The sequence below is a fragment of the Erpetoichthys calabaricus genome, chromosome 5 (assembly GCF_900747795.2).
Source record: "Erpetoichthys calabaricus chromosome 5, fErpCal1.3, whole genome shotgun sequence".
In the NCBI taxonomy this organism is placed as follows: domain Eukaryota; kingdom Metazoa; phylum Chordata; class Cladistia; order Polypteriformes; family Polypteridae; genus Erpetoichthys; species Erpetoichthys calabaricus.
The window spans coordinates 164,851,261-164,866,476 of record NC_041398.2 but is presented as its reverse complement, the minus strand read 5'-3'; the positions used below and the strand labels follow the sequence as shown (position 1 = coordinate 164,866,476).

Below are 15,216 nucleotides of genomic sequence, written 5' to 3'. Positions count from 1 at the left end.
TATATATTATATTTTATTGTACTGTGTAAAGTACAATTGTATTTCTGTAATGTTAATTTTAAGCTTAAGAGTTGCAATATCATACCTACAAAAACTAGTTGCTTTTCTTTATTAACTCAATTAACATTTGAAGCTTTATTTGAATGAACTGCTTTTGCACAAGTATTGCTCTAAATACTTTAAGAAATAAAGGACTTTATACTGTTTGCATTTTGACAAAGCTCCAATCTTGCAAAATACTCTGTCAGTTACAGATTTTTGCCATTTCAGAAAAAATAAAACAAGTTCTTTTAAAATATAAAGATTAAGGATGCGAAAATATGAAAAAATCTTTAAGCCTGTTAGACTTACTAGACATCATTTGCTATATATAATCATTGCAAACAAACATATTTTCCACAACTGTTTATGACAATTCACTATTAAAATTACCTTATCATATTTGAAAACAAAGTCATAAAATAGATTAACTTTAGACATCTGTGAGGAAGTGGGCTAGGAGGAGTTCAATATAGCATTCTTGCATCTGCTTATTTTAATTTGAAGTTGTTTGCAGCATCAGTTAAAGTGCAGGAACTCATGCCAGTAACCAGAGCTTCCATCCATCCATCCATTTTCCAACCCGCTGAATCCGAACACAGGGTCATGGGGGTCTGCTGGAGCCAATCCCAGCCAACACAGGGCACAAGGCAGGAACCAATCCTGGGCAGGGTGCCAACCCACCGCAGGACACACACAAACACACCCACTCACCAAGTACACACTAGGGCCAATTTAGAATCGCCAGTCCACCTAACCTGCATGTCTTTGGACTGTGGGAGGAAACCGGAGTGCCCGGAGGAAACCCACGCAGATACGGGAAGAACATGCAAACTCCACGCAGAGAGGACCCGGGAAGCGAACCCAGGTCCCCAGATCACCCAACTGCGAGGCAGCAGCGCTACCCACTGCGCCACCGTGCCGCCCTAACCAGAGCTTACATTTACTAAAATGAGTTGGAAATGGTGGAAAATAAAATGAAGACCTGTTGTCAAGACTTAAGGAGCTGAGGGTTAGATTACATAGGCGAATTAACTATTGGTGTCCTCCTTGTCATTCTCTAATATGTAAATGTACATATCCATAATTTGTTTATAATTATAAATTATCTGGGGCTGTATTTGTCAAGAATCTCAGAATTACTCCTAAGATAAGAAGTAGGACATGAGATATATAGATATGAGGTATAAAGGTTGTTTTGGTTCAGCTTCAGGATCACCTCAAAAAATTCAATCTGTTTGAAAAATTTAAATCTGGTTTCCGAACTTCTCACAGAACAGAGACAGCTCTGGTTAGAGTCACCAATGACCTCCTGATGGCTGCTGACCAGGACTTTCCATCACTCCTTAACCTCCTGGACCTCACAGGTGCATTTGATAATGGTAGATCATAATATTCTCCTTCATCATCTTCACTATACAATTGGACTTTCTGGCATTGCTTTGGAGTGGTTTGAGTCCTACCTTACAGATAGGGCTGAGTATGTGGCCTTGGGGATGCTAAATCTCATACCCACACTGTCACCTGTGGGGTCCCACAAGGATCAGTCCTTAAGCCGACCCTCTTTAATATCTATATGCTACCCCTGGGTCACATCATCTGCAAGCATGGTGTTTCATTCCATTGCTATGCTGATGATACGCAGCTCTATATGAGACTGGATTCGACTTCTCTTACACCTCCATCAACTCTTTCCTCTTGCTTGGATGAGATTGAGGCCTGTATGTCCAAGAACTTCCTCAAGCTGAACAGCACCAAAACTGAAGCTCTTTTAATTGGCACCCCCCATCAGCTTCATTCCTCTGTAAATTGTATTTCCTGTTCTGACCGTACTATTACCCTGTCCCCTTCTGTTACAAATCTGGGTGTCAAGTTAGACTCCCATCTGTCATTTGATACACATGTCCATCACCATTGTAAAATTGCATTCCTTCATCTCCAAAACATAGCCAAACTCCGTCCCTACCTCTCCCTCTGTGATGCTGAAAAGCCGGTTCATGCCTTTGTCTCATCCAGACTGGACTATTGTAATGCACTCCTTATCGGGATATCCAACAAGAGACTTCAAAAGCTACAACAAATTCAAAATAATGCTGCAAGAATCCTGATGAGGGTGCGGAAATATGAACACGTTCACTTCATTGGCTCCCTATCCATCTCTGTATCGAATACAAACTCTGTTTGTTTACTCACCAGTGTATCCATGGAAATGCTCCACAATATCTTAAGGAACTCCTTATGCTACAATCCACTGCAAGAAACCTCCGTTTTGCAAATACCTACTGCCTTCGCCCCCCTGTGACCAAACTTCAGACAATGGGTGGCCGAGCCTTTGCAGCCGCTGCTCCATGGCTCTGGAATGCCCTACCAGAGAGCTTTAGAACACAGCAGATTGTGGGCTCTTTTAAAAAACAGCTAAAGACTTTTATATTTAGGAATGCTTATTAACAATAATGCTATAATTATTGTTGTTTTATCTCTGTTTTTATCTTGCTTTGCCTTTGTTTAAACTTTTTATGTTGCACTTTGAGATTTACTGCTAATGTAAAGTGCCCTATAAATAAATTGCATTATTATTATTATTATTATTATTATATAGTTACATAGCATCCTACTCCCAGTCTCCGCGAGAAGCAGTAAGCATGTCTGAGATTGATTGCCATCATGATTGTATGGACCCTTTGCCATAGATTGACAATAATAATGACATTTTGTAATTCTCCGATACTAACAATGAGGCTTCACTAAAAAGATAATAATGACCAAAGAATATGGGGAAGGAAAACAAATTAGGTAGAATATTGTTCCAAGCTGCATGCAATTGTTGCCACTTTTCCACATCATGAATGATATTGTAAAAACTACCAAGATGGAAAGACCAAGACACACATACCAAATGAGAGTTAAGCCACATAATAGGCACATTTATTTAACAATGAATGATCCACAGTTCTACTCCCAGAAGAATCACTTTCCCACTGTTATGGATTGTGGGAAATGCCTTACAAAATAACAGTTACTAAAACTAGCCATGAGTATTCCTGCATTGTTAATGAAGTTGTGTTCACACTTTCTGATAATCTTCCAGAGTCCTCTGTCAGTCCCCCACTTATCTCCTGCAAGGCTTGATTTATCCAAAGCCTCTTATTGAACCTTCCTGGGCTTTGATTCAGTTAGAACATTCTGGGGAGTCAGTGATATGTTGTTCTTTGTCTTTCTTCTCCCCGTAGACCAATATGCTCTGAGTAAATCTATCAGGAGCACATATCTCAGGACAGCATAGCTATAAATATCATTGTGCATTTTTTCCTGCTTGACTCATACCTCCATAAATGTTTTATTTTGGATCTTTGTGTCTTCTAGAATTTTATTGTCTCTCTGCATTGTACGTCTTACATATGAAATGTGCTTTTGGTTTTCAGTCATACCAATTTCTTCCTATATTTGTCAAGCAGTAGTGAATTGTGATAGCATATGAATGGTTGTATGTGTCAAGTGACCTATGAAACAGCCACATTTTCACTGGGAGACATAAGGGTCACTTGTGCTCTTCCTAGTCCAGAAATTTTGGTATTTTATTTCTTTTGCAGGAAACCCTCGCAAGAAACTGATGTGCACTGTTTGTAATAAGAAATGCTCTTCAGCTATGAACCTGCAGGAGCATCGAAAGGTCAGTAGAAGAAGGCTGACTTTGTATTTAATTTACATACAGGTTAGAAGGTCAGGAGAAAAACATACTGGCCAGAAAAAAAACTACATATGTGGGGTTTTTTTTGTTTGTTAAGCAAAGGAAGCATAATGTTCTCTTTCTGCTAAATAGATTATCTTTTAATCAGAAAATGCAGTTCACTACTGTATAGTATAGTGTGCCCTGGGAGGAGGAGTTTTAAAATAGTTATATTTAAAGAGAAACAAAAAAGTCACTTAGTAATATATTTGATGCTACTTTAAACAATAAACTTCCTCATAACAATTTATTTCACTTTTATTGTAAGAATGTTGCTTTTATCTCAGAAATATTGTTGCACATGGTAAGGCAACTTCAAGGATAAAATTAAGGGGACATTTTCTACTAAATCTGAACTTGTTGTAATTACCGAAGTGTTTAATACAGTGGAACCTCGGGTCACGACTGTAATTCGTTCTAAAACTCTGGTTGCAACCCGATTTGGTCGTGACCCGAAGCAATTTCCCCCCCATAGGATTGTATGTAAATACAATTAATCCATTCTGGACCGTACGAGCTGAATGTAAATATATTTTTTTTAAAGACTTTTAAGCGCAAAAATAGTTAATTATACCATAGAGTGCACAGTGTAATAGTAAAAACTAAATGTAAAAACATCGAATAACACTGAGAAAACCTTGAACAGAGAAAACTAACATTGCAAGAGTTCACCTTAATAGCCTTATGCACCACTCGCTGTAAACACTTTTTTCAATGAGTTTTAAGCACAGGGAAAAAAAAGGAACATTTGAACAAATCCAAACTTTATTAAAAACCAACCATAAACAACCAAGAAAGTAACATTGCAGGAGTTCAAGCTAATAGCCTTACGAACTGATCACTGTAAACAATTTTTTTTAATGAGTTTTAAGCACACGGAAAAAAATGAACATTTGAAAAATTCGTAATTTATACAAAAACTAACCATAAACAACCAAGAAAACTAACCTTGCATGAGTCGAGTTCTGGCGTGAAGAAAGTGAGGAGGACCTGAATGGAGAGGAGATTACAGTTTTGAGGTAAAGTCCCACTGCGCGATGCACATCTGACCAAGAACAATGTACTGTACAGGTACAGGGACAGACTGAACACATGCATAATCACTGGCGCGTACGAACCGGAAGGGAAACGAAATAGAGCACAAACAGTTCACAGCGAATGCACAGGGAGTGACTGAACACGTGCCGAAATCATCGGCGCATATGAACCGGAAGGGAAACTGGCTTGTTCGTCACCCTAGTGTGTGGTCGTGAACAGATGCAAAAGTTTGGTAAACTTTTTGGTTGTAACCTGATTTGTACGTGTTCAGAGACATTTGTGACCCGAGGTTCCACTGTACTGTGTAGTTTTTTTCATGTTTACAGTAAAATATCAGGGATTTTTTTTAATTAGTTCAAGCAATGGTATTTTTTTTTCTCTCAATGGTTTTGAACAGCAGTGTGTTTAAAAATATATTCATTCATTTATCTAATGGGGCCACCACTTACAGGCTTACTTTTTCTGTGAGTCTGCAGATAAATACTTACTGTATCTCATTTATCCAGATAACTTACTACATTTTAGAAAACTGAGAAAAATATGGTTATGATTTAGTTCATTTGAAAAGCTGAATTGATAAGTTATCAATAGTTAATATAGTTTTACTTGAATCCATTGACCTCCTAATGTTTCATATTCAGTCCTTGTTTAGTTTTTGTGCAAAGTATCCTATTTTCAGTCCAGTTGTTAAGATTTTATGTCTGGCTTCAGCAAGCATCTACCATGTATTGCATAAAACACAGTAAAACATTCAAAATGAATTGTAAAGTAACTTCATATTAATCTCCACTTTGGTCAAAAAATGCCATGTATAGAAATCTCTAGATACCTACAGCTTGGTTTTTCTGCACAAAGGATTCTATACACTAACTGGACAAATCAGTCATCAATTTTTATTATTCTTATGTTCATTGCGGGTGGCACGGTAGTGCAGTGGTAGCGCTGCTGCCTCGCAGTTAGGAGACCTGGGTTTGCTTCCTGGGTCCTCCCTGCATGGAGTTTGCATGTTCTCCCCGTGTCTGCGTGAGTTTCCTCCGGGTGCTCCAGTTTCCTCCCGCAGTCCAAAGACTTGCAGGTTAGGTGCATTGGTGATCCTAAATTGTCCCTAGTGTGTGCTTGGTGTGTGGGTGGGTGTATGTGTGTGTGCCCTGCGGTGGGCTGGCGCCCTGTCTGGGGTTTGTTTCCTGCCTTGCCCCCTGTGTTAGCTGGGATTGGCTCCAGCAGACCCCCCGTGACCCTGTGTTCGGATTCAGCGGGTTGGAAAATGGATGGATGGATGGATAATGAATGGATGAATGTTCATTGCACACTGGTTATGTTAAGTAAAACTGATTATGCCACAGTATAAAATTTTGAAAAAAAAACGCATTATTATGTTTATTTGACCAAACATATACCGTTCAATTCATCATTGTCATCAGCTTTAAATAAAAGGTGAAACATCACTTTTATCATTATATGATACCTTCATCATAGGTTCAAAAAAGTATTCACATACCATTACATTATAAATAGTTATTTTTTAATGTCTCCTAAAGATGCTAGGTGTGCAGGTAAGACATGGAAAAATTCAATAGAAGTACAAAAAGATGCATGTTACAGATAAAAGGACCCAAATCTGCAAACAGTGCCATATTATATCACAGCTGTATCCAGGAGAAGTCTCGTTTTACATGTAAGTGCTAAAGAAAGCCTTGACTGAACTAGCTCATATGTTTTCAGCAGTACACAGGGAAGTGGCGGCAAGCCAAAGCCACAGTTGAAATGAACTTTGTAACTATGCTTTGCACATAAACCACAAAATGGCCAGTCACCATAAGTGATTGATCCTGTACTACAGGTTCTAAATGGTGGAAAGAATTTAGATATGTTGTCATATTTGCCCTCAAGATGATTTATTGTTGCTTAAAAAGAAATAATATGAAAAGGAGGGTAGTTCATAATTGTTTGTCTCTTTATAAAAATATTTTTTTGTTTGTCTATTATTTGGAATAAATGCCAAGGACATCAGTCACAAAATGAGAAGTTATTCCTTGTTTATGCATCCTGTTAGTTTTACAGGTGTGCAGTTTTACAGTTACAGTTTAACTGCCATACTGGCCTGTTTATGATAATACATTACTCATTTGGCTTGTTAGGGATTGGTGAATATTTCTTTGAAAATACAAGTGTCATTAGTGTCATCTCAAAAAAATTTTTCTAACAAAATAAAACTTGCCAACAGACACTTTCGGGAAATATAGATCCCCATTTTGACATGCCGTAAAATCTCTGAACATCACCAATATAGTATCAGTACTGCTACAGTGATAGGTGTTTTACATAATAAAGGAGTCTGTTCACTTGCTGCCTTAATAAATACATTCAAATCAGAAAAACTTGAAATGCAGTTTAACATTTTTCATGAAAAAAGTATTCCAAATTTGCAGTGTTATTGCACACTTTTGATGTGTTTGAATGAGATCCAAAAACTTCTAAACATGCCTTTTGTCACTGGGGTAAAAATGTGTGTATATCCATTGTTCTTTGATCTGTCAAGTGGACAACATCACATTCAGTTAAAAATACAATGCAGTTAACATCATTTTGTTAGTGAACATGGACCAGCTTTTTCAAATGTTTCAAACGTTATACTGTAACTGCCTTTTCACTTCAGTCTACTTTTGAGAGTACAGTTAGACAAGCAGTAACTGTTAAAGTATTATTAAAATACACTTGGCATGAGCATTCATAGTTTTCATACTCTCTCTCTACGTTTAGCATTCGTTTGCACAGAGGTTGATGCGTTTGCTGCTTTCTGAGCAGCACTTCTTTTCTCCAATCTAGCGGCCCACTTCTTCTCTTCTTCTGTCAGCATCTTTTCGCGTTAAAACTGATTAAGTCAGTGCTTTTGTTGCAATTACTTAGTATGTTTTCTTTAATTTTTCACTTAAGCTAGCACTTAAGTCTTCAATCTGCCTCAAGAATGATTTAAGATATGAAGTGGTAGGGGAAGTGACGGCAAAGGTGGTAGGGATGAGAACGGCGCCCATACGCCATGTGCTACACGGCCACCTTGCTGGCTGCTGCTGAGAGTTGATTCTACAATAAAATAAAAATAAAAAGAGAAATAACCTTGGAGGTCAATCATCACCCCAAAAGCAGATAGTAGTATATGTGTACCAAATTTCAGGTCAATAGGTCAAATGGTTTGTGAGCTCCAGGTGATTTAAAATCCTGGATAGACAAACGAACAGCCACGGTAGCGCATTATATATAAAGATTATATTTTCAATAATGATGGTATCACAGTGGTCACCCTATCTAGACACCAGCCATTATACTTCTTCCAAACATTAAGAACATGTATGCTTTTAGTAAGTTAAATCCAGAGGTGGGTGGTAACAAGTTACATTTACTCCATTACATTTATTTGAGTAAATTTTTAAAAAAATTGTATTTCTAAGAGTAGTTTTACTGCACCATACTTTTTACTTTTACTTGAGTACATTTGTGAAGAAGAAACGCTACTCTTACTCCGCTACATTGGGCAACACTTGAAACCTTACTTTTTTTTCCATTAGATACAGTACGCTGTATTTTTGCCAGAGAGAATCCGCCAGTGGATCTACTGTATGACTGTTTCACTAATCAGACATAGCAACAATAATCACAAGACTCCCGTTTCACCAATCAGACGTAGAAACAATAATCGCATGGCTCCGTTTCACAAATCAGAAGTAGCCATGCAGTCATATGACCACACACAAACTGTCACGTCCTAGCAGCACAAATTCCTCACAGACAGCGGACAGGGAAAGAAAGAATACTGAACATGAAAAATGAGAGCCAACTTCTGCTGAAGCTTAACTATCACTTCACTGAGTGAAGAACAAGCACGTTTTAACCAAACATGCACAGACACAGACAGTCAAGGTGAAGTGAAGTGAGACTTCATGTCCGTGCACAAGTTGCCTTGTTCTAATGTTATTTTCTATCAGCTGTGCTATTTGGAGGGTAAGTGAATATGCAGTATTATACTGTCAGTGTACGGCAGGGGTGCCCACACTGTTTTCAGCTTGCGAGCTACTTTTAAAATGACCAGGTTGAAATGATCTACCTACATTAAAAATGCTATATATATATATATATATATATATATATATATATATATATATATATATATATATATATATATATATATATGTATACACTGAGTATACTTTACACATAAAATATATGTTGTCGTATCTTGCATAACTGAATAACCCTTATGGCACAATAACAATTCAATACATTTATGGTCACTACAGTATTTGGATTTAGTAATCTTCATGTGGGAAAAGCCTGACTCACATAAATAAGTAGAGCCGAATAATGCAGTCAAGGAGGTAGCACATTTCCTCATGTTTGGATACTTTTCCTCTGTGAGTAAGTTCCAAAACTGTCCATGAGCCCCATACTTCAGCTGAATGTCATCATGTAGTGTCAAAATCTCATCCTCCACTGTTGAGAAGTTTTAGGTGAAACATGTTGTTTGATGCGGGTGAATCACCCTCAACATCTTCCCTAAATGGATAGCACTTAAATGTAGCAATTGGATCAAGTAAAGCTGAGTCTTGAAACTGTCTGTCAAAGTCTGACAGACAATTTTCAATCTGCTCCATTCCATTGCGTCTCCAGCTGTGACACAAGGTTTTGGATGCTCCCCAAATCAAGGCGCTGCAGCTTTGAGGACAGATGTTGCATTTTTCGTTTGAAAGCATTAACTGAGCTAGTCATATTGACCATGGTTTTCTCTTTTCCATGCAGCTGTAAATTAAGCTCATTCAACATGTTGGCCAGATCGGGAAAAAAATGCCAAGTCTAGCGGCCATTGATCATTATTAAGCTGCTTGTATTCTGCATGTTTAATGACAAGAAGAAACTCCTTTTTCTCCGGCCAGGGGTCTTGAAATCTCAGCAGGAATTTCTCCCTAGCCATCTGCCTCAATGAAGGCCTCTTTTATCATCTCTCCATCTTGGAAGGACTTCTTATGCTTAATGATTGAGTGACTCACCTGGAACAATGCTTCGGTGTGTCTGCCTTTGCTTTTGAATTCAGCCGAGTGAAAAATGACAGCTGTCCGATTAACTGCGATTTTAGTTCCCTCTCCTTTCTCTTATTCGGATCGCTTTTCGGAAGGATATCAGTTTCGTAGTTTTTATGAACAGTTCGAAAGTACCTTTCCACATTTTCCTTCTTTGGAATATCAATGATAGATTGACAGATCAGACAAACGTGCTTCGATTGTGACATTGTGAGAGAAAAAAATCCTCGTCCAATTCCACATCCAGCCCATAACCAACACATTTTTTTTAAATCCCTTCTTTAGTCGATATAAATTGGAAGGCTAACTAGATCACTTACATAGCTGGAGTTTTGCAGTAGCTCGCACGTTTGATCGTGCGTGCGGGATGACCAGTGTGTTAGGGAAAATAAATCTCAGACTGGCCACCCTGTATGTCAATCAAGTGGCAAATGCCATAGGGAGGATATATGATAGACTAACATTTAAAAAAAAATTTTTTTGAATGCAACGCTATCTACTTGCACTACCTTTCTGGTCTACCGGTCGATCGCGATCAATGTATTGGGCACCCCTGGTGTACAGTATATCTTGTCACTGTAAGTAGTTTGCACTGTTCAAACATACAAGCCAATACTGTAGGTATTGGCTTCAAAAACTTTGTTGTGAAAAACTGAGATTGGGAACTTTGTGTTATTTGTGCATCTTTATTTTGAAAAGATGTTATTTGTTTTAACTCATTTTTTATTTTATTATTTGGAAATAGCAGAATTTGCACATTATTTTATATTTTTGTCTGTCACATTACAACATTTCTAAAAAATAAATAATTTATTATGATCAAACAGTTACTCAGTACTTGAGTAGTCTTTTCACCAAGTACTTTTTACTCTTACTTGAGTAATTTTTTGGATGACTACTTTTTACTTCTACTTGAGTAATATTATTTTGAAGTAACGCTACTCTTACTTGAGTACAATTTTTGGGTACTCTACCCACATCTGGTTAAATCCCATCTCAGATCCCTTTCACAAATTATCCTTCTGTAGGTAATGCCTGTCTGGACCATGAACATGTATAGTTGGGTTAATTATTTTCATTGCTTCCTTATGTAAAAGCAACTTCCTGTCTCTGTTTGTCGAGGTATGTGAGTATTTTGCTTCCTATGGTGTCTCCGTATTTGCTCTGTAATATTTCGTTCAAACTGATTCTCAGTCTCTCTGGTTTTTTTTTAATCTGTTACATTTTTTGTCAGTTAAGAGTTAATTTAAACAAATCTCAGCTTATAGCTATTGCAGAGCAGAGATAAAAATAGTTTTTCCTGATTATAGGTTACAGAGTTGTCAAGCAGTAGTTAAGTATTGCCATTTTTTATTCTCTTTACCTTAAAAAAGATAAAGATATATATATATACACACTCCCACACATGAAGGATGTGTTTCTAGGAAAAATTTATTAATCCTTCGTCAGTAGATAGTGTTTGAACTTAAAGTGCCCTGCACCTTTACCAAAACTTCTCATTCAGTTTGCTTACAACATATCGTTCTCACCTTATTTTCCTACCATTTTTCCTCATAAGGTTTCAGTAGCATTTTACTAAGCTGGGCCGACCACACCTCCTTATTCACAGCAACTCACCCCTTAACTTTCCTGATATCCAGATACAAACTTCCAGGATAGAAAAATAACCTTCCAACTATCCTAAGTCTGCTCCTGAATTTTTTCCAAGTGAACCATGCCTTGTTTATCTTTCCTTGAGAGGTACCCAAGGGGCATCCAAATTACATGCCCAAACCACCTCAACTGGATCCCCTCGTTCTGGAGAAGCAGTGGCTCTTCTCTGAGGTCCTCCCATATTACTTAATCTCAGATTTGAAGACACTGATTGTCATCCCAACTAAATCACACTCAGCTGCAGACTGTTCATATGGGATTATAATCTGAAAGTGCCAAGAAAGCAACAACAACAACAACAACATCTACAAACAAGGATGCAACCCTTAGTTCGTAGCCTCTTTAGCATTAGTCAAAGCATTAGTCCTGAGTGTAACTCGGACAACTGTACAGATGCATCTAAGCATTAGAACCTAGAACCACTCGTGCTGTGAAAGTGCTGTCTGCATAAGTCCCGAGCATTACTTGGGCAATGTTATAGGCGGGTCTTGTGTAAGCGTTATGTCTGAGCATCAAATGGGCAAAGGTGTCATTGTGTTTTCTCCTCGCACCTGTAAATGTAATCAGTAACCCCCAAAACCCAGCAGCCCAGGTGTTGCATGCTCTTGCTAGTGATACAAGCAGTGATGTTGAGGAGCTTCTCATCGAAGTGAATCTGTCCTCAGGTGGTGAAACTAAAACTTAATGAACCAGAAAGTGATTCTGATGTATCCAAAAGTGACCCTTGCCTTGTCTGTTGACCCTGCTTCAAATAAACCAGCACCACCTCATTTTGATTTTGTGGGGCAGCTAGGAATAAAAATAGGATCTTGAAAGACAAGATCCACTAACTTCCCTGAAATTATTCCTGTAATGATAATGTAATCGACAGAATTGTTGTCAAGATGAATCGTTATGCTAAACAGCGTCGGACAAATAACCATACACCTAAGCAGTTTTCCCATTTAACACTAGAATTACCAGAGCATACGAAAAAACTCGTAGATCCGTCCCACCTCAAATCGCTTCGCACCTCTCCATCAGCATCTTTTGTCCTGTGTGTGATAACTAGCAAGCAGCCTGCTATCACATCCCCCACCGCCGCACAGTTTTCTCAGCTCAGGTCTGTTTACCTGCGTGTCAGTTGCCTAGAGTTGTATGGAGTGAGAAGTCAAGCAAAATGACATCTTTTATAAATCCTATATCGCTATTTGGAACACATGCATTTCATGTGTGTTCCGTGTCTACAACAATCTATGTACAGTAAACACATCGTGAAAACAGAAACGTTTTTCATGTTTTAGTAATAATTGACAAAATGTAGACATGAAGTGTTTAATGTGTGAAGCCTAAATTGAATTTCCCCTTGGGATTAATAAAGTATCTATCTATCTATCTATCTATCTATCTATCTATCTATCTATCTATCTATCTATCTATCTATCTATCTATCTATCTATCTATCTATCTATCTATCTATCTATCTATCTATCTATCTATCTATCTATCTATCTATCTATCTATCTATCTATCTATCTATCTATCTATCTTCCAAATATCAAATAAACACTTTCACAAAAGGTACAAATATAACAGAACAAGTGCGCTTCTATTCAAGAATATAACTGCAGAAAAAGAACCCACGTTAGGGTGTGACATTGACACGCATTTGCTACGACTGCTTCAGTGGCGCAATGGTATCAACTGTTGACTGGTAATCAAAACTTCACGGGTTCAACTCTGGATGAGTCTGTTTTGAGAAGTGAGCTGCTCTTATTCTTACTATTTTAGAATAAAAACATAGATTTGATTTCAGTCTGTCCGTATTGTCATGGATACAGTACATCGCATACAAAAAGAGCAAGATTTGGCATAAAGTTTTACAAGCTTTGTGAATCTAAAACGGGATACATCTGGAATTCGATTCTGTACACATGGAAAAGGACAATGTTTGATCCGAAATACAATCAGTATGGCATTTCTACTTCATTAGTGCTATATGAGACAACAAAAGAAATATTACAAAAATACACTTTGTCATCTGGTGGAACAGTGCATTTGGAAGAGAGTCTAAGGATTGTGATCCCTCAGTAACTGTAACACATCTTATAATCTACATTTTTTAAAATAGGAATCACTACCACTACTACAAATCTGCCAGTTCCAGGAGGCACAATGTGCCACATCATAAAATTTCCGCTGTAAATCCCAGCACAGCTCTTAAGCTGTTTTTCCAAGATTGTGGTCCAATGCTGCTCAAATTCACACCATCAATAGGATGGTGATTTATTTTTTTGGTGGTAATTCTAGGAAGCATAGATAGATAGATAGATAGATAGATAGATAGATAGATAGATAGATAGATAGATAGATAGATAGATAGATAGATAGATAGATAGATACATTATTAATCTCAAGGGGAAATTCACATACTCCAGCAGCAGCATACTGATACAAAAAAAAAACAATATTAAATTAAAGAGTAATAAAAATGTAGGTAAAAACAGACAATAACTTTGAATAATGTTAACGTTTACCCCCCCCCCTGGGTGGAATTGAAGAGTCGCATAGTTTGGGGAAGGAACGATCTCCTCAGTCTGTCAGTGGAGCAGGACAGTGACAGCAGTCTGTCGCTGAAGCTGCTCCTTTGTCTGGAGATGACACTGTTTAGTGGATGCAGTGGGTTGTCCATAATTGATAGGAGCCTGCTTAGCACCCGTCGCTCTGCCACGGATGTCAAACTGTCCAGCTCCATACCTACAATAGAGCCTGCCTTCCTCACCAGTTTGTCCAGGCGTGAGGCGTCCTTCTTCTTTATGCTGCATCCCCAGCACACCACTGCATAGAAGAGGGCGCTCGCCACAACCATCTGATAGAACATCTGCAGCATCTTATTGCAGATGTTGAAGGACATCAATCTTCTAAGGAAGTATAGCTGGCTCTGTCCTCTCTTGCACAGAGAATCAGTATTGGCAGTCCAGTCCAATTTATCATCCAGCTGCACTCCCAGGTATTTGTAGGTCTGTACCCTCTGCACACAGTCACCTCTGATGATCACGGGGTCCAGGAGGGGTCTGGGCCTCCTAAAATCCACCACCTGCTCCTTGGTTTTGGTGGTGTTCAGGTGTAGGTGGTTTGAGTTGCACCATTTAACAAAGTCCTTGATGAGGATCCTATACTCCTTCTCCTGTCCACTCCTGATGCAGCCCACGATAGCAGTGTCATCAGCGAATTTTTGCACGTGTCAGGACTCCGAGTTGTATTGGAAGTCCGATGTATATAGGCTGAACAGGACCGGAGAAAGTACAGTCCCCTGCGGCGCTCCTGTGTTGCTGACCACAATGTCGGACCTGCAATACCTGAGACGCACATACTGAGGTCTGTTTGTAAGATAGTCGACGATCCATGCCACTAGGTATGAATCTACTCCCATCTCTGTCAACTTGTCCCTAAGGAGGAGAGGTTGGATGGTGTTGAAGGCACTAGAGAAGTCTAGAAACATAATTGTTATAGCACCACTGCCTCTGTCCAAGTGGGAGAGTGATCGGTGTAGCATATAGATGATGGCATCCTCCACTCCCACCTTCTCCTGGTATGTGAACTGCAGAGGGTCGAGGGCGTGGTGTACCTGTGGCCTCAGGTGGAGAAGTAGCAGCCACTCCATGGTCTTCATCACATGTGACGTCAGAGCGACAGGCCGGAAGTCGTTCA

The 15,216-nt window shown here is 38.6% G+C and overlaps 1 protein-coding gene across 2 annotated transcripts in view; it reads left to right on the top strand.

The window, feature by feature from the left end:
* The window catches only part of prdm5 (PR domain containing 5), a 295,484-nt gene that overhangs the window by 97,482 nt on the left and 182,786 nt on the right, over window positions 1–15,216 (top strand). For both annotated transcript variants that reach the window (XM_028802172.2, XM_028802169.2), the window contains one exon: window positions 3,630–3,709. In XM_028802172.2, coding sequence (XP_028658005.1) covers window positions 3,630–3,709 — 80 coding nt within the window. The remainder of the gene's footprint in view (window positions 1–3,629; window positions 3,710–15,216) is intronic.